The sequence below is a fragment of the Carcharodon carcharias genome, chromosome 22, assembly GCF_017639515.1.
Source record: "Carcharodon carcharias isolate sCarCar2 chromosome 22, sCarCar2.pri, whole genome shotgun sequence".
Classification (NCBI taxonomy): Eukaryota; Metazoa; Chordata; class Chondrichthyes; order Lamniformes; family Lamnidae; genus Carcharodon; species Carcharodon carcharias.
Genome location: NC_054488.1, coordinates 51,962,959 through 51,982,950, shown reverse-complemented (window position 1 = coordinate 51,982,950; position 19,992 = coordinate 51,962,959). Strand labels below are relative to the sequence as shown.

At 42.1% G+C, this 19,992-nt stretch overlaps 1 protein-coding gene across 1 annotated transcript in view; it reads right to left on the bottom strand.

Moving 5' to 3' along the window:
• Window positions 1-19,992, bottom strand: part of LOC121293673 (dynein heavy chain 17, axonemal-like) — a 729,083-nt gene that overhangs the window by 58,336 nt on the left and 650,755 nt on the right. Inside the window, exons 68-70 of the mRNA XM_041216840.1 lie at window positions 17,952-18,122; window positions 14,380-14,502; window positions 2,368-2,561 (exon numbers count right to left, since the gene is read on the bottom strand). Of these exons, the coding sequence (XP_041072774.1) occupies window positions 2,368-2,561; window positions 14,380-14,502; window positions 17,952-18,122 (488 nt within the window). The remainder of the gene's footprint in view (window positions 1-2,367; window positions 2,562-14,379; window positions 14,503-17,951; window positions 18,123-19,992) is intronic.

Below are 19,992 nucleotides of genomic sequence, written 5' to 3'. Positions count from 1 at the left end.
GTCTTCTTGGGTTTAGGGTCATGTCTTCAGTGGAGCAGTCCTGGGATGCCAACATTGAGAAGGTTCTCTGCGCTTGCACTTTAAATAGGGCATGTGAGTAAGTGAGGAAACGGTGAGCTGGTGGTGGGTTGGGTGAATCAGAGGCCACCCACCAGTGACCTGGCATGTTTCATGTGTGCGCATGGTTCAAACATGGACAAAAGAGCTGAACTCCCAAGGTGAGGTGAGATTGACTGCCCTTGACATTCAAGGCAGCATTTGACTGAGTGTGGCATCAAGGAGTCCTAGCAAAACTGGGGTCAATGGGAATCAGGGGGGAAACTTTCTGCTGGTTGGAGTCATACCTAGCACAAAGGAAGATGGTTGTGGTTGTTGGAGGTCAGTCATCTCAGCTCCAGGACATCAATGCAGGAGTTCCTCAGGTTAGTGTCCTAGGCCCAACCATCTTCAGCTGCTTCATCAATGACCTTCCTTCCATCATAAGGTCAGAAGTGGGGATGTTCGCTGATGATTGCACAATGTTCAACATCATTCGCGACTCCTCAGATACTGAAGCAGTCCATGTCCAAATGCAGCAAGACCTGGACAATATCCAGGTTTGGGCTGACAAGCGGCAAGTAACATTTGCTTCACACAAGTGTCAGGCAATGACCATCTCCAACAAGAGAGAATCCAACCATCGCCCCTTGATGTTCAATGGCATTACCATAACTGAATCCCCCACTATCAACATCCTGGGGGTTACCATAGACCAGAAACTGAACTGGACTAGCCATATACATACTGTGGTTACAAGAGCAGGAATTGTTCAATGAATAACTTGCTTCCTGATTCCCCAAAGTTTGTCCACCATCTACAAGACACAAGTCAGGAGTGTGATGGAATACTCCCGACTTGCCTGGATGAGTGCAGTTCCGACAACACTGAAGAAGCTGGACACCATCCAGGACAAAGCAATCCCCTTGATTGGCACCACATCCACAAACATTCACTCCCTCTACCAGCAACGCACAGTAGCATCAATGTACACCATCTACAAGATGCACTTTAGGAATTCACCAAGTCTCCTGAGACAGCACCTTCCAAACCCACGACCACTACCATCTAGAAGCACCTGGAAATTCCCCTCCAAGTCACTCTCCATCCTGACTTGGAAATATATCGTCGTTCCTTCGAGGTAGCTGGGTCAAAATCCTGGAACTCCCTTCCTAGCAGCAATGTGGTCCACCACCTTCTTGAGGGCAAGTAGGGATGGACAATAAATGCTGGCCCAGCCAGCGAAGCCCATATCCTGTGAATGAATAAAAAAGAATCAATGAGGTGGGGAGTGGACAATATGGCGTGAAAACCTGCCATGCCACTTTTCATGTCGACTCCTGCACCTAGTGCATTGGTGGGGGAGCATCCTGCTCCTGAACAGGGTGATAGTGGTAGCTTCCTGCCAGACCTAACCTGCTGGAATAGGAATTAAGGGCAGAAGAGGCCTAAGGCCAATATATATATAAAAAATACAGGTTTCATTATGGGCAAGGATGAGCAGAGTGCTCTTCCCCACATGGAAAGTTTGGGTCTCTCCAGCCGAGGACATCCGACAGCCCAAGACTGTGATTCTCCACCAAGAGGCCTCAAAGCCACTTACCTTGTGCCTGGGTCTGTTCCCTGATCCCAGATGTCATCTTGGACTTTACTGATTGTAACAATGGGAACCTGCTTCCCACCAAAATTCCCAAATGGCTTGGTCGTGAATATGCCTGTAGGCATGAAAATGAGGTACGGCTGTTACACTTAGCTGAGCCAGCTTATTGGTGCTCAGTATCTGAGGAGTCGTGAATGGTACTGAATATTGTGCAATCATCAGCGAACATCCCCACTTCTGACTTTATGTTGGAAAGATGGTCATTGATGAAGCAGCTGAACATGGCTGGGCCTAGGACATTACCCTAAAGAATTCTTGCAGTGATGTCCTGTGACCGAGATGATTGACCTTCAACAACCACAACCATCTTCCTTTGTGCTAGGCATGACTCCAACCAGTGGAGAGTCTTTCCCTTTTGACTTCAGTTTTGCTGGGGCTGTTTGATGCCACACTCACTTCACCTCTAAGGGAGCCTGCCATAAATATATAGCATCAATCCAATCCCCATGACTGGGGTCATGGTGAGGTTGCAGCAGCAGGCAGAAGACGCATTCTGACCCTTTGGAGTCAGAAAGGGAAATTCTAAATAACAACTGAGGACATAATCTTCTTTACTTGAACAATAAACATTCTTCAATGTTATCCACTGGGCATCCTTCGCTAACATGAATACTTATTTTCAAGTTATTGTGCATTTTGCAACGATACACCATCAGACTATGATACAGCACCTAACAGCATATGTCATTCTGTCTGGTCTCATACATCGCATCATGCACAGTTTCTCCATTGGTCCTTTATTTTTCCATTCTTGTGGCAATTTCTCCTTCTCTGGAGCTTCTGACTCCACAATTTTCTTCCAACGGTTGGCTGAACCTTCTATATCACTGTCTAGATTCTTAAACTGTTCCATTTCTGCCAAGACCTTTGAAGTAAAATTCAGAGAATTATATATCTTTACAAATATATATATAAGATTTCCAACCAAATGCACATTTGCATGACAAATATAAAATAACATTTTCATTTGTCAACAGCACATTAAATGGACACAATTAATGGTTTAAAACAAAAACAGAATTACCTGGAAAAACTCAGCAGGTCTGGCAGCATCGGCGGAGAAGAAAAGAGTTGACGTTTCGAGTCCTCATGACCCTTCGACAGAACTTGAGTTCGAGTCCAAGAAAGAAGGGTCATGAGGACTCGAAACGTCAACTCTTTTCTTCTCCGCCGATGCTGCCAGACCTGCTGAGTTTTTCCAGGTAATTCTGTTTTTGTTTTGGATTTCCAGCATCCGCAGTTTTTTTATTTTTATAACAATTAATGGTTTGCTTTACTTTCATGCATTAACATTTCAGAGCAACGTAGACCTGGAAATCCCCCATTTACCTGTCCCATATATGATATGGCAAAGTGGCATCAACAGTAGGTCAGACGGTGAGCCTTGCCACCGTCTCATCTCCCCAATCATGATTTTACTTTCCCCCCTGCTGAAACTGCCACTGTGTGCCCTTTCCTCTCCACTGCCTGCAAATACTAGCAAGGAGATATAGCCAGATTTCCTGTTAATTTTCTTCCCATCTGCACCTCTTCTTAAAACTCCTTGAGACTGCCAGGTGAAGCCTTGTGAATACCAGTAGAAAGGCCCCAAACTGTGAGAATGCTGGGAGAGGGCTTTATAGTGATCTTCTTTTCCTCTAATTTGGCCCCAAACATCTACCTTCATCTTCACCTATAAGCCTGAGCTAACTGCTTTTCTTTGAAGTCCTTCTACCCTGGCTCCATGCCTTTTCAGGTGCAGCTTTAGCAGTTACATTGCAGATCATCTGCATTTTCCTGGGGCAGCTAGCAGGATTTTGCTGGTCTGGATAATGTCGGATGCTTGCCTATGAATATATAACAACAATTGAACCCCTATGACAGGGTTGAGGCAGCAGGCAGAAGACCCATTCTGGCCTTATGGATTCAGGAAAGGAAAGTCAAGCCTGTAGCGCCAACTTTGTTGGAAACTAAAAGCACTTTTGTTCCGGTCAAACACTGCGAACTGTGGTGGTAAATGGCAAATAAATGCATCAAGTGCACAAAACTGATGTTGAACTCTACACCAGTTAGGAGAAATGCAAGTAAGAAAATCAAGTAGGTCTAGGGACTTTCCCTTGGAAATAAATGCTTATCATAAATAGTCCTTTGGAACATCGAGATCAGGATTGTGAAACTGCGGCTATTTGCGAATTTATCAATATAGGGGATCTGTGACATTTTTGTAATAGCTAAATGTTGTTGTATGTCCATGGAGTGACAGACCGTCATACCCTTCATTGAAAAAAATGTTTTATGGATATGTGCAAACATTTCCTTCTTGTCTAGTTAACTGCAAAATGACATGGTTTAGCTATTCGTTTAAGAGTTTTGTTGCTCCAATTATTTCCTGAAGAACAGAATTTAATCATGTGAAGAGAATGTACTACAGATATGTTGCAAAATAAATCTATAAGGCCAATATCTGCAGAATGAATCTATTGCTGGATAAAATGTACAAGCAAAAGGATTCACTCCTTCAATTAGATGGAAGGCCTCATCAGTTCATTAATATTGCCTTGTGGGATTATTTTTTTAAAAATTTCCTTCAGTAGAATGCTGTGGCTGGCAGATAGGAACATAGAAGTAGGAGTAGGCCATTCAGCCCTTTGAACTTGCTTTAATTAGAGCATGACTTGTTGAGAGTGTTGGTTACCGAACAGTGTCTCTTAAAAAAGTCTTCAGTAGATTAACTGTAAGTCTTTATTAACAAGTAGAACTACTTACACATGAACACTAAAGGGTAGAGGCTGTCATGTGTTTAATAATTATATAAAAGCACCAATTACTCAAAGGATTGGGTACACATGTGTGGGTTCATTTCTGAATTCTAGGCACATGTGAAAAGATATACAGAGGCATAAACTTGAAGACAACAGCAGCAGAGCTGTGTGCTCTGCTTATAAGCCAAAGTGAAATTAAAACATGGTCACATGATACACTTCCATCCTAGTGATGTCATGTTATAATCACTTAAATGCATATTACATTTTTTTTTTACAAAGGTATTTTTCCCCTTCCAAAGAAGCATAACCATTTACAATACATGTCCATGTTTGGTTACCATCACAGGAGTGTACAGAACTGATGAATCTTTGAGTCTCCAAAGCATTGACGTAATCTGTTGATACCCCCAGATCTTGTAATGGTAACCTTGTTTGGAAGTTTCTTTAATTGCTCAAAGTGATTTGTCAGGTTGTCCTTCCTGGTTGCATTTGGAATCTTGTCATTGATTGAATAGGACCACACAGTGGTTGAGGAGCTTGATTGGATCTGATTTATCCTTGGCTATGCCTCACCATTGTGCCTTTGTATGTAATGACTTCATAGGACCTTGGTTCTGAACAAATCCTTGTCACATTGGATGGTTGCCATGTACCTTCCATGAGATGCTGGATATGAACTTGTTGTTCCAACTGTAAACTTGGCAATTCTGTACCTGTATTTTTATCGTATACATTGGTCATCTTCTCTTGCAGTTTCAAAAGTTGCTCTCTAGATTCTGAGAGAATAGAGTGAGTAAGAGTCGCTAAATTGGCATGCACTGCTTTACCAGACATGAGCTCTGCCGGTGATGGAATAGTTGCACTTAAAGGTGTTTCTCTTAAATGTAACATTGCAATGTGTAGATCTTGCTTGGTTTGTCTACATTTGAGAATTAGGGATTTCACTGAGCAAGTAATTCACTCAGCTAGGCCATTAGATGTAGGGTAATGAGGAGAAGAAGTAGCATGACCAATATTCCACTTCTCATACCATGGTTTACCAATAAATTGTGGACCGTTATTCATAATGATCTCTCTGGCATACCAAATAGACAGAAAATAGCAGGTAGAGTTCGCGTCACAATTGTGCTTGATGTATTATGCAATTGCTGAATAATGGAGTACTTGGCAAAGTAGTCGACGATGACAATGAAGTCAGTGCCATGGACATGAAAGAGGTCAGATGTGATTTTGGACCAAGTGTGGGTAGGAACTTCATGTGGAATCAGTGGTTTTTTATACTGAATTGGCATGATCTTGACATGCTTCGCACTTTTTGATGATGAATTCAATGTCATTATTCATACCCAATTAATAGACTGTCTCTCTTGTGATACTTCTCATCTGATATATGCCTATGTGTGAGTAATGAAGTTGAAGAACAACATCAGGCCGCAAAGATTCCAGTATTATGGCCTGTCTGACTTTAAAAATGACTCTTCAGGAAATGCCTAGCTCATCCCAGTAAGGCTAAAATGGTCTCACGTGTTTGTGGACATGCTGAATTGAATCAGGCCATCATTTGATGATAGTTTTTCACAGTTTCGGTAGTGTAGAATCTTTCATGGTTTCTTCTTGTAGCTGATAGTATTTGCATTGTGGGAATTGATGGATTTGCATTTTTCTGCAAGTGTAACATTGCAGCTCCCTTGAAACTGCCAATGTTGTTGAAACATTCTGGTATTTAAATGTTAGGTCATGAACTGAGGTGATAGGAATACTTTCTGAGGTTGACCTGCTGTATGAAGTCTGATTATTCCATGGATTATCACTAATGTGAGGTCATGGCATGCCGATCGACCTGCGATCACCGGGCCTTTAGTCTCTATGATGTAGAAGATCTGTGGCACCCAGACGATTGATTGTACTTGCACTCCAGGACTATGGATCCTGCGCATGGAATTAGTGAACCATCATACACTGAAAAGTTGTGCAGTAGGATGTTTTGACATGGCCCTCCACATCTGTAGATACATGTCTTTTAAAGTTTGCAGGGGTAGTATGTTGGCGCTTGCCCCTGTGTCAAATCTTGGCCGATAACGAATAGTTACCAACTTTCTTAGGACAGATAATTTCAATTTTGGCAAACATTTCAGACAGTCTGTTTTCCATGATTGATATGTGAAACATGTATTCACTTCTCTTCACTTCATCATGCAAATCAGCGTCACATTTTGGTTTGTCAATTATCTAATGTATATGTTGCTGACTGGATACCAGATGGTCATGCTTGCTTGAAGGCAACCGTTGTGTACAGTCTGTTCAGATCTGTGCACAGCTCTTTATGGCTGCATCAGCCTAAGCTCCAGTGCACTGCTGCTGCCAATGGTCTTTTCTGCCATATGGTTTGCAGAATTGCTGGAAAGCTGGGCATTTCCTTGGTGCATGCAGAAGGCCACACCTTCCAAACGATTTGCTAAGTTTGGGTGTTTCAGTAAGTACATCAACAATTGGGGCTATGCTTAGGACTTGAAAGCTTTGTTGACATCTGAAGATTGCTTTGTACTTACATCCATCCTTGAGCAGGTATTGGATGCTATAGGTTTTGGACTTGTTTAGCAGATCTTTCAAGAACTATTCCATGGGAGTGGATGTGATTACCACCAACTCAACCATTAGGTCTGCCAGCTCTGCATTTAAAGAATCACAGTTCGTGCCCTTTTCTCTTTATTTGCTGATGAAGTGGTCTATGGATTCTGTAGGCTGTTGTCAAAATGATGAACTCTAGCCAATAAATATGAAAGTTTAACTCATTCTGAACTGGTCTTCCAATGAAGTCCATATCTTTTGGGGATCCTTTAGCTCCTCTGCTGTTAATTCTGATGTGTTTAGCCTTCATTCCCAATTACTAGAAAATTTTTTATGGCTTGCTTGATTGGTTCTGACACACCTGAATCAAGAACCTATAGTTCTGTATGCTGTTTAAACATATTGAATTTGGATAGTAGGTCAGCTGCATCCCAAACCAGACTGGGGAATTTTGTGGAAATACTGACAATATTCCTTTGACCTTCCTTCTATTTATAGTCCCTGGGATGAGTGTCACTGTAGCCACTTTTGGGTGCTTTTCTGAAACTCTGCCCATTATAATCATAACATTCTCTGGCCTGATTTTTATGACTTTTCTTTGCTTTTTCTTTTGTTTGGCTCTCCCTTACTCGTTATTGATCTGGCCCATGCCCTGGTCAATCACCTCTCCCAGCTGAGCTAACCCAGTGCTCATCCCCTTGATGCGTTGTACTAATCACTTGACTGGCAGATTATCCACTGAAATCTCACCACAAGGGATCCATCTGCTTAGCAGCTCTTTATTTGACCACAGTGGGCAGAATCATCCCAAATTTGCAAAAAGTGCGGTAGAGGATGAGAAAAAGGATGTTTTACCCGCCAGCTCCACTGGCGGGTTTTCGTGCTGTGTCATCCCATTCCTGGTGCATCCCATTCACGGGAAACATGGCGGATTGTTGGCGGGCAGGCTCGGATTTGACCACCACGCTGTAACCTCAACACTTCCTTGCTTTGAGCACCATATTTAAAACGCACCAGAGTGCATGCCTACTTCATCTCTTCAGACCAGGACTGCTCCAGGTGACCGATGGCCCTAAAAGCAAAGAAGGTGGCAGCCCTCAAAGTTAGTGATGCCTCTCTGGGGCGCTTGCTGGACTCAGTGGAAGGTCACTGCAAAGTCATCTACCCTTGCGCTGGCTGCAGGAGGACCAGAGTCACCAATCTAGCCTGGGAGGCGGTGGCAGCAGTGGTCAGCACCAACAGAGCACAGAGGAGGTCAGCCATCCAATGCAGGAAGAGGATGAATGCTGTCGTCTGTTCTGCCAGGCTAAGTCAACCACCTCATTACTCCCAACTCTCACACTCATAAACCCATCACACATCCACAAAGATTTCATACCTAGAGTGTCAACACCACTAACTCTCCCTCACATCTCCATCAGGCTCACATCCTCTGGACCTCATGTCCTCATCCCGTCCATGGCTCTGCTCACCACACAAAGGTTCCATGCCGTGCCATGCATCCTGCTCACACTCTCTCCATCTGTTTTCACTCAGGAGCAAATGGCTCACAACAGCAGACAAATGTCCCATACCAGGGGTGCAATGGCCCACGTTAGGCCTCTCACTCACTTTGAGGAATGTGCCATCGCGCTAACTGATGAGGACGTGGACTGTGCCTGCGGCAACAGTGACATCAGCGGCGAATACCCACGAGAAGATCCTCTACCACATCATCCCTCTCTCAATGCAACTCTGTGCTCTCCCTCCTGCATTTGATTCTGCTGCCATGCACTAGTTATCTCTATGTTGGTTCACAGAGAGCCACCAAGCGACTGACTCAGCCAGCCAGTCCCTCAGCTCCATCCACATCCTCATCTCCAGCCAAATGGACACCTCCTCCATTGAAGAGCTGGAAATAAGCAGCCTGAAAGATCCATCATAGTGCTTACCCACAGCCTCCACCAGCGCAGAGACACATCTCAGTTGGACTTAGATCAAGAGCAGTCTTGGGTTCACAGTGTGTCCACAGCAGGAGGAGGCAGGTTAAGCTGAGCTTCCCTGCACTCAGAGGACTTCTGGGGAAGAGGCATCTGTGAGGTTGAAGTCAGAGTCAGATGTCGAGCCTCTGGATTCGGCCTCCCAACTCATTGTGGAGAGTCAGCAGAAGGCGGGGGGCCATCATGCAGAGCTGTTGGAAGTCCTCAACAGAGAGGCACACAAGTCAGAGGAGTGTTTGCAGCTGCTCTCTTAAGTGGTGCCCACATGTGTACATATGGAAAGGATGGTGGACGCCATGGAGACCCTGGTCCAGCAGAACAAAAAGATGAGTGCAGACCTGCATTTCATCACGGTAGCCATGGGTGAGTTCCTGCAGTCACAATGTGAGGAAGAAATGTGGCACCTGGATGTCTCTCCAGGTGTTCCTTCCCCTCAAGGAGTCAGGCCGGGACCTCCGGGCACTTGAAGGGAGGAACAACAGCAGCTGGACATCCCTGGGTCATTAGCTCAGGAATCTCAGATGCTGTCCTCTCCCTCTGAGTTTCCTTTGCCTGTGACCCCTTCAACCTCATTCTCTGTCACCACAGAGGGAGCGGCTGGCCCACAGGAGGACAGCCAAAGCAAGCTGGGGCCCTCAAGGCCTCGGATCTCCAGAGGACGCATGCCAAAGTTATCAGGGGCAACGGGGCCAACCATTGCACAGGCTGTCTCCATGCCTGCTGTGAATGTCAGGGCAGCACCTAGAAGTTGTAGGCCTAAAAATGTTAAGATATTCTGATCATAAGTGGTTGCATGGGTGAACACATTTTGTTTCTTTGTAAGCTGGAAATACATTCACTTTCACTGAATAATGTGTAATGTTGTCTTTCAGCTTCATTTACAGGCTTCGAGAATGTATGCTCAGCATTCACCCTCCCCCCCACCCCTCCCCCAAGCACTTTCCCATGAGTGCAGAGCCCTCATCCATCACATTTATCTCTCTGTCCTGAGCATTTTCACTGCTGCCTGCTGGGGTTCTCTTTCAGTTGTCCATCTGAGCTGACCTGAATTTCTGCCTACCCGCTTATTGAATACCTTTTTGGAAATCCAAATATATTACATCTACTGGTTCCCCTTTATCTATCCTGCTTGTTACCTCCTCAAAGAATTCTAACGATTCCCCCCACATGAAGCCACGCTGACTCTGCTTGATTATATTATGCATTTCTAAATGCTCTACTATTTCATCCTTTATAATAGATTCTAACATTTTCCCAATTAGAGATGTTAAACTAACTGGCCTATAGTTACCTGTTTTTGTCTCCCTCCCTTTTTCAAAAAGGGCAGTTTCCCAATCCTCTGGAACTTTTCCAGAATCTAAGGATTCTTGGAAGATTACTGCCAGTGCATCCACTATTTGTGTAGCTACTTTCTTTAATATCCTAGGATGCAACCCATCAGGGGACTTATCTGCCTTTAGCCCCATCAGTTTCCCTAGTACTTTTTCTCTAGTGATAGTTATTGTATTTATTTACTCCCCAACTTTGCCCCTTGATTATTTAGTACTTCTGGAATGCTATTAGTGTTTTCTGCCGTGAACACTGATGCAAAGTATTAATTCGACTCCTCTACCATTCTCTGGTTTCCCACTATTTCCTCCCCAGCCTCATTCTCGAAGGGGCCTATGTTCACTTTTTATATATTTAAAGAAGCTCTTACTGTCCGTTTTTATATTACTTGCTAGTTTACCCTCAAAGTTTATTTTCTCCCTCTTTATTAATTTTTTGGTAATCTTTATTGATTTTTAAAACTTTCCTAATTGTCTGGCTTACCACTAATCTTTGCCATATTGTATGTTTTTTCTTTCAATTTGATTGGCAGAACATCTTTTTGGCTTGACGACAGCATCTTAAAGTTACAGCTTTAGATGCCATTGCCCTTTTAAGAATGGCTGTTCAGTGTCCGTTTTTTTCTCTTTGCCCTTCTTTCCATGATTGTCAGGTTTTAGCAGACTCCCATTGCACTGATGGGCTGTCTTTAGAACTCTGCAGGAAAACTTCAATACAAGTAGTTTTGGCCATCTAAGGAGCTTTTGGATCAGAATTGTGCTGGAAGGTGATTTTGTGTTCTGCCTTCAGTGTTTTTATTTTCCAATTTTCTCTGGAGCATTTCCTGGATTTCAAGATGATGTCATTGCTCAGTCAGAGGCAAAGGGATTTCCCACGCTTACCGATTTTGGCAGGCTCCGCAAAATGTCAGTGACACATTCCTTGAAAAAAATCTTTTTAACAATGGCTGCCCAGATTGGCTGTCTGCCAACTCTAGTTCAGCGATTTGCTTTGCCGAGTAACAAGGCAGTCAAATACAAACTTATGCTTGGTGTTTTCTGAGCTGGGCATTTGTGGCGTTAGAGTTATTTAATTAATTAATTATTTTTCTGACCTTATGAGTTTGGAGGCCACGATTTGGGGCTCAGACTGGTAAAGGAGGTTTTAACAAGGGCCTTTCCATCAATGGCACTCTGACACAGAATTAGAGAAATGATTCTCAGGGCTGATTGCAGCCTGGAACTTTAAAAGATTTAGTTCACCCTAGCAGGCCCTGTGGACTCTGTACTCTGAAGCTGGACTTCCAAGGGAGATTCAATGGAATCTTCTGCTGCAGTAAAAAATCTCAGCCTTCAGCTTCCAAGTCCTTTCTGGAGCATTTTCTGGTGAAGTTTCTCTGCATCTTTAGCTTCTGTTGGGAGGACTCCTCAGGTCAGAAAGCATTGTTGAATTTTTTTGTAGTCTTCCAGCATTTCAGTTTGAGGGTTGAGGGGTTTTTGATCCACTGCTGCCACTACGTTGGGAGGGTGTTACAGAGCATTGTCTTTTAAAGAAGTCTTGATGGTCTTCAGTAGGATAACTGAAAGTCTTTATTAATAAGTAGATCTATTTACACATGTCCAATAAAGGGTACAGGCTGGGAGTTACCTCCATGCTTAGGTCTTAACCTTTTGTTGCTCAATACCACGCTGACACCTGGGTCTGGGTCATGTGCCTTCTTACATCACTGTGTGGGCAGCCTTTTACTCCATAACCCTGTATGTGCCAGACGCTTGTAATACATGGCTGTTCTGTACGTCAACTCCAGTAGGAGTCAATTAGGCTGTAATTTCAAGCCTTACATAGAGCATCAGAACATAAGAGTTGTAGTTAAAACCTTAGTTGAATCCATGGGACAAAGGAGCTTAAAGTTACAATAAAGGTAGAGCAATTTTTGATGTTTGAGATTTGGTAACTTTATATTGAGTGAAAAATATTGTATAATTTCTTATATCAAATTATATTGTACTTGCTTTAGCACAAGAATTATTTACTGTGGAATCTACATTCAGAAAATAAAGTTTGACTTTAGCAGGATTAATATGTGGAGTGTTTCACAAACAACTAAATACTAGATTCACTTTTGGTCGCAAACCTAAAGGAGGATATACCTTCCTTAGAGGGAGCACAACAAAGGTTCACTAGACTGACTCCTGGGATGAGGGGATTGGCCTGTAAGGAGGGATGGAGTAGACCAGGCCTATATTTCCTAGTATTTAGAATAATGAGAGGTGATCTCACTGAAATGCATAAAACTCTTAAGAGGCTTGACAGGGTAGATGATAGGATTTCCCCTGGCTGCAGAATCAGGAACTAGGGGTCACAGCCTCAGAATAAGGGGTTGGCCATTTAGATCTGAGATGACGAGAAATTTCTTCACTGAGAGGGTTGTGAATTTTTGGAATGCTTTATCCTAGATGTTTGTGGATGATCAGTTATTGAGTATATTCAAGACATAGTATCCAAAAATCTAATGTTCTAAGGGAAACAAGGGCTATGGGGATAGTGCAGGAAGGAGGAGTTTAGGTTGAAGATCTATCATGATCTTATTGAATGGCAGAGCAGGCTTAATTGACTGAGTAGCCTACTGATTCTAAAATTTCATGAATGTTTGGAACCAAGAATACTGAATTACTCAAGAATGCAAGAGTTGGTTTTATCTGAATCAGGATCTGAGAATGTTGATAAGGTAATATAATAGTAGGTGCAAAGGCCTGAGTAACATTAATCTATAAAATCAAAACATTACAGATTTCTGGGCTCAGCTCCATCAAGGTTGCTGAATCAAAATCCTGGAACTCCCTTCCTAACAGAACTGTGGGTGTACCCACACTACAGGGACTGCAGTGGTTCAAGAAGGCAACTCATCACCACCTTCTCAAGGGCGACTAGGGATGGGCAATAAATGCTGGTCCAGCCAGTGAAGCCCACATCCCATGAATGAATTTTTAAAAAGTGTAACTTAACAAGAGGCTCATGTTTGCAGTACCAGGGAAAACCCATCATATGTTGCAGCAAAGTGCCACATAGAAGGAAGCACTTCTGGTTATGAGTCACCCAGAAATATCCATAGTGTTAGAGAAGTTTAATGATCTCACTAGGTCAGAAAAATTAAGAGTACTTCCAGATGAATAATGAAGTAGATAATTGGATTACAGAGAAACACCAAGCTATACCACAGAACAATAATCTAGTTTGTGCCTCAGGGGTTCATGGCACGATGTCCCAGAATCAAAATTATTTGGCAGTATTCATGAGAGGTGGTGGCATAGTGGTATTGTCACTGGAATAGCAATCCAGAGATCCAGGGTAATGCTTTGGGGACCCAGGCTCCAAGCCCATCATAGCAGATGGCAAAATTTGAATCCAATAATTAAAAACAATCTGGAATTAAAAGTCTGACGATGACCACAAAACCACTACTGATTGTTGTAAAGACCCATCTGGGAAGGAAATCTGTCATCTTTACTTGGTCTGGCCTACATGTGACTCCAGGCCCACAGCAATATGGTTGACTCTTCAAAAAAATGTCCTCTGGCAGTTAGGGAGGTGTGCCCACATGCCATAAATGAATATTTTTTTAAGAATCACATCATGTAATGCATGCTAGCATGCTGAATGCTTACCAATCTCTGGGTATTGCCCTGATTATTTAGATAAGGTCCAATTTGAGGCCAATCTGGCACACATTACAGTTGTATTGCCGCCTTCTGGCTTGAAATTGGGCAGTGACAAATTTCTACCCATCAAGCCTGGACTAGTGTTCTTTTTCCCCAGTTCCATTGGGATACAAGTCCCATTTTCTTACATACTCCCAATCCCTCCATTATTTCTCTTTTTGAAGCAGCCAATTTGCTTAAATACTTTTCAGACACCATATTATTTAACTCTTTGGTTTATTTTATTGATTTGTTTTAGTACATGGAACTGAGCATAAATATGCTATGATTATAAAAGCTGCATCTGTATGTATACATAAAATATCGTATTCATCATATTGCTCAACATGCCAGAAAATAATTTCATTTTGCATATAAGTACATACCAAGATTCCACCCCATCCTTGGTGTGATAGAAAATCAACAGGACTAGTAGCACCAACTTTAAATGGGAATCTCAGCAAAAAGTCTAGATGAAATGGGCTTATTTCCTTTCTCATCAAAAATACCTATTGAAGCATAATATTAATAATGGTAACTTTTCAGTGACAAAGGAGTATTTCCATTTATTGGTCAACTTTGAATTTATCTTTGAACAACATGTCAAGAACTTTGGCCCCTTTAACTTAACAAAATATTCTTTCAATTCAAGATTTTAGAGCCCAAAACTTAACCTGTCTTTTTAGATATTGCATATTTCCAGAATCTTCTGTTTTCATTTCTTTCAAAAGATCATTCATTTGTTCGTTTTGCTTGAAATTTCTGTTCCATTCATAAAAGCTTAACTTTTCAGCTTCCATTTCTTTGTATAGTAATGCATTAAAGGAGTGCATAAATTCTTTGAACTCCTTTTTTCTAACAGTAGGCGCCAAGCTTACATGAGGCTATTATCATAGGTATATAGTTTCTGTTCACATTCTTTTCCATGTGATAAACTTTCACACCAACTTATCTCCTTTGTTTAAAAAAAACTTATTTCTCACTAACCTAACTTCACCTTGTACTTCAAAATTAAAGTTAACAATTTACACAAGTACTGCAGCCTTTCTTAGGGTGGGATTTGCCAGCCTCTCCTGCCAGTGGGATCATCTGGTCCCACCGAAGTCAACGGAGAACTGAATGGCCTGTCTTATCCGCCATGGCAGGGCCAGAAAATTCCAGCCTAGTAATTTACCCATTCTTTAACTTTCCTATTAGTCATCCTCTTAAAATGTGTTCTAGTTCTCCTCTTTACCATTTTGCGTCATTCTTCCCTAGTCCTAAACAAGTCAGGTTTGCCAAAATGGCAACCTTATGACTCTTAGGCTCACAGACGCTGGGCACTTCAAGGTCTTTCTCAGCGTTTCAATAGTGACACCCAGTTGCCCCTGTTAATAGGATTGGGGCCTCATTTATATTGAGTCAGTGAGCTTCCTAGGATAACAGGCTGCCAGGTGCAGTTGAGGCCTGGGGCTGTTCTGACATTGTAGCGTCCCTCAGATAAGTGAGGAGGAGGGGATTATCAGGAGGTTGCGATGATGATTGAAAAGTTGGGCAAGGTGAGGCACTTGTGAAGATAATTGAGCGAGGAAGAAGGGATGTTCATCAACATATGGGGGTTGCAATATAGTAGCTCTGGGTGAATTGGAGCGTGGGGGTAGTAGCTGCTAACAGTAGTCTATTCTCTTTGAATGTGGGGTTGGAGCAGCCTGTTAGGTCTCATTCAAGATTGGTTTTCCTAAATTCAACCAGATGCAGTGCTTGCTGCTTCAGGGCAAACTGAGCTTGCAATGGAGGTCTCAAACAGGTGTTAGGCCCCTTATTGGTCAAAAGGTCTAACTCTTATTTCAGACATGGACACTAATTTTGTTGGCCTTTACCAATATGTCAGGTAGTAAAATTCAGACTGAATTAGGATTATGTTCTTCCTGCCCTCCATATTGGAGACTTGGGAGTCATTTAGCTGCCAAAAGCCAGGCAGTGTGTGACCAATTTCTAGACCTAATGCCTTAATTAAAGAGTTACTTCACTTTCATATTCTTTCCATCATCTTTACTCTATTCACAAGAAGCAACCTACAACCTATTCCCAATAACCAAACATAAAATCTATCCAAAATAACTAGCCCCATCAACATTACTCCATAAGATTGGCAATGAAATGCTGGATCCTCAGGGGCTAAAGTGTCTGCTAACCCAGGTGGATGCCTAAGCTCTACAAAGCATCCAAGATGCACAGCAGATCTTAAGTGCAAAGTGTGTTGGCAGTCTGTGTACATGCTATGTATGAGTCTCTAAGTCCATGGCTTTTATTCAGATTAGGCAATCACTCCATATTTCGGTTGAGCACATTAGCAGTTCTCCTACTCTGCAGCACCCATTCCCTAATGCCAGAGCTCCCCCTCAACACCCTTGGATGTCAGCCTGAGGACTCTGTACCTCTCTTGCGCTTATCCCCTCAATGACTGCTCATGTCGAGAAATCCAACCCTGCTGCCTCAAGAGCATTGCACCTGAACGAACAATTATGTAAGTACCATGACATTGACATGTTCTATGTGTTCAAGTTGCTCATGCCCAGGTGCACGCTGTATGGGAAGAGACAGTGATATTCTGTGGGAGTCATATAATCTGCATGTATTTTCTGGTCTTTGATTCCTAACTATACTTGCATCCATCTGCTGTAGTTCAAAGAGTCTCCTTGACTTGACTCTAACCAAACTTAAATCCTGCTTGGCTCACTTCACTTCATTTCTCTATGCAAAATATGAGAAGGAACCACACATTCTAGCTGAAAAAAAATGCTGTGACCTTGACTAATATGCAAAAATATGAGGATACTAATTCCTGTCCTAGATTCTTCTTAGCTTCCAAACTACCAATAATGTCATTACAAAAACCAAAAATAAAATTGACTTAATCTCATCATCATCTTTTGTTTCCTTTCTATCCTATTTTTGTTTTTAACAAGACCCATGAATTACTTCTCTTATCTTGTCGAAAATTGCTTTATTTTCTTCAACATTATTACAATGTCATCTTCCCCCTGCCCATTGAGACTGATCTAGGCATACATTTTTCTCTGTCCCACTAACACTATTTTTTTCCTTACACTTCTGCATCATTCTTCTCTGTAACTCCAAAAGCATTTAGTTCCCTTGTCTTGATTTGTGCTTTCCATTACTTCGGTTTGCAGTATAACTTTATTGCATTGTTATGTAATTCTTTTCATTATGCTCAATTTATTAATTTTATAGTGCAGCATCTTGCTACTTTGAAATCCAACGATACCTCAAAAAATGTTGAGATGCAAAGCAGGAAAACAATAGAATCTATATACAGAAGATCACCATTAACAGCTGTAATATCTAGCTACTACAGGATACTTTTCATATTTGGAAACAATAACAAAGTTGGTGAACAATAAAAAAAACTGAAGCAATGGTCAAAGGAAATATTTTAATATACTTTTAGAAAGATTATTACATGGGCAATTTCACAACCTCTTAACAGAGTATGGGAGAGTTTCCTCTGCTTGGCAGCTACAGATGCAGGACCAACAATGTTATATTAAATGAGGTGAGTGGATGGCTGGATTGCCTGCCTCACTTTCTGTTGATTCTGTTCTTGGGCACTTCACTCCATCAGCAGCTTGGAGGCCTCAGTCATGGGAACCTAATGCACAGTTTCAGACCTAAGAGTTCAGGTTTGCTTACTTTAAAGGCACATGGCCCAGTCAGGGGCAGGACAGCACTTGGTGTTTCCCTGAACAATACAATTGGCCTGGGGAGAGAAAAATAAGTCACTACCTATTCATAGGTACACTGCAAGGAAATCTACTTAGTCCATGTGATTTAATTACTCCATTGATAGCCCAAAATGATATTGTGCTCTGTAGATGTTAACAAATAAGGATTAAAAACATAATTCCTCGCAGAATACTGAGAAGTACATAAACATTTTAGTCAAGCATTTATTTACCTGAAAAGCAACTTGAGCTGTGAAGATGAGTTTATCTCTTTCAAAGAGACTTCTGGTTGTATACACAAAAACTGAATAAGTGATTTCATCTGTGAGGTTGAGGACACGCTCGTTTACATCTTCTGCTGGTATGGAGCGCAGAATGGCATTTTCAAATGTGACATGAAAAGCCTAAACAATAAAGTAAACAATTGTATAGTTTTTCTTTTAAAGTTAATACATCAATTATCGTCTACTTTTGCATAATTGCACTCAAAATCACACAGGGGGTTAAATTACATAAGCCCTGTGAATGAATGCAAGGAACAAAGTACACAAATAACCTGCATATGTTAATTATATTGTAGGCACCTTCTTTGGATTGCCATCTTGACATGGTGGAGAGGCTTTGGCTCTGTGACAATCCCTTGAGTGATGTCATCAGGAGTTTCTTGCTCCTGGTAGGGCCCCCCATGACAGCAAGGTCAGGGGGAGGTGCCAAACAATGTGCAGTCCAGAAAGTCCTCAACAGCAGAGCTGCCAAAGATGACTGTGCGTTTCACCGGCTGGGAAGGTGGAAGAAGGCTGCAGCAGCAAGGTGGTCCTTGTCATTGTGGTTCGACAGGTCACTGAAATCTGATCAACCCATCAAGATCGTGCAGACAATGATGTCACCTTGAGGTTTCCATACTAAACAATGTCATGTGTAGGCTTCCTCCAGGGTCCATTTGTCAAGTCCTATGAAATGGAGAATTGGCAATGGGAGCAGGGCTATGAACCAGGGAATCCCTAGTCAAGAATCACAGGTGGCAGATGCATAAAGGTCATGGACACCCAAGTTGGGACACAGATGTCTTTGGACAGTACCATCTGTGATTCAGCAGTCCTCTTCAGGGTACCCTTTGCTCATCCCAAATGGGAGGGGTTAGAAAAGGTGCTCTAAAATAGGCTGTTCATTTCCTCTGGCTGGGAACCATACACTGCGAGATCACGATCCTGGTTGTCAAAGAAAGATAAACTTTACATTTTTCAACATTGAAAGTTAGAACATGGATAATTCTCAGACTGCAGTTCTACTTTCCAATGGTCAATGATACTACCTAAACTATCAAGACTCCAAATTACCAATGCTGCCCTCAATGAGACCTGCCTTCCTGGGGAAGGAACAAGCAGGGGGATACAACTACTATTGGAAAAGAAAGGCAAATAGCGACCCTCATGTGCACAGAGTTGGTTTTGTCATCCAGAAAAGGATCTTGGATGTATTTCCAGAACTCCCCCTTTGTATTAATGAAAGATTCATTACAGTCCACCTACAGCTCACATGTAACCTACTTGCCACTGTCATATGCACTAACTCCCTGACCCTTGACTCTGATGAAGATATCAAGGAATAGTTGCATTCTGACCTTGATGGAAGTCCTCACTGCGTTGTGAATATCTAGTTCCTGGTTCATGTGTATTAGTATATAACTTTTAGTTTTAGGAATTAAAGTTTTAACTGCAGAAAATAGATAAATGCAATTTAAGGCAAGGTTGGATTCGATGACACTTAAAAGGTTGGGGGCATGTTGCCTTAAAAAGTAGGCGGCTAGAAGGTAAGATCATAAAACAAGCAGATGGACTTACTTAAACTAAAGAGCTGCAGATGTGATGTTTGTAGCATTTGCAAGAAGGGCATTCCAAAGAGATGCTTTTATTTTGGGAGTTAGAGCTACATTTGTTTAAAAGTTTTTAATGCACCCTGTAAAATCATAAAACCCATTTACTTCGTCATATCAAAGAATACATCTTAAGTGAGGGATAATTAACCTAAAGGTCAGTTTGAGGACATCCCAGAGCAGGCTTCATCATTATGGAGATGGGTGGAGCTTAGGGAGATCTCTAGTTTCAATTTATCTAGGCATTTGTCATGAGTGTTAGTTGCAGTTTGGATATCATGTGGTTTGCTGCTCACTGAGAGAAGATAGCCAAAGCGAATTATGGTTAGTTAGGCCTGCACTGTAAGCAGAGTAAAAAACTAACTGCATGGGATCCGGGTGAGGCTTAATCTAAGTTTGAA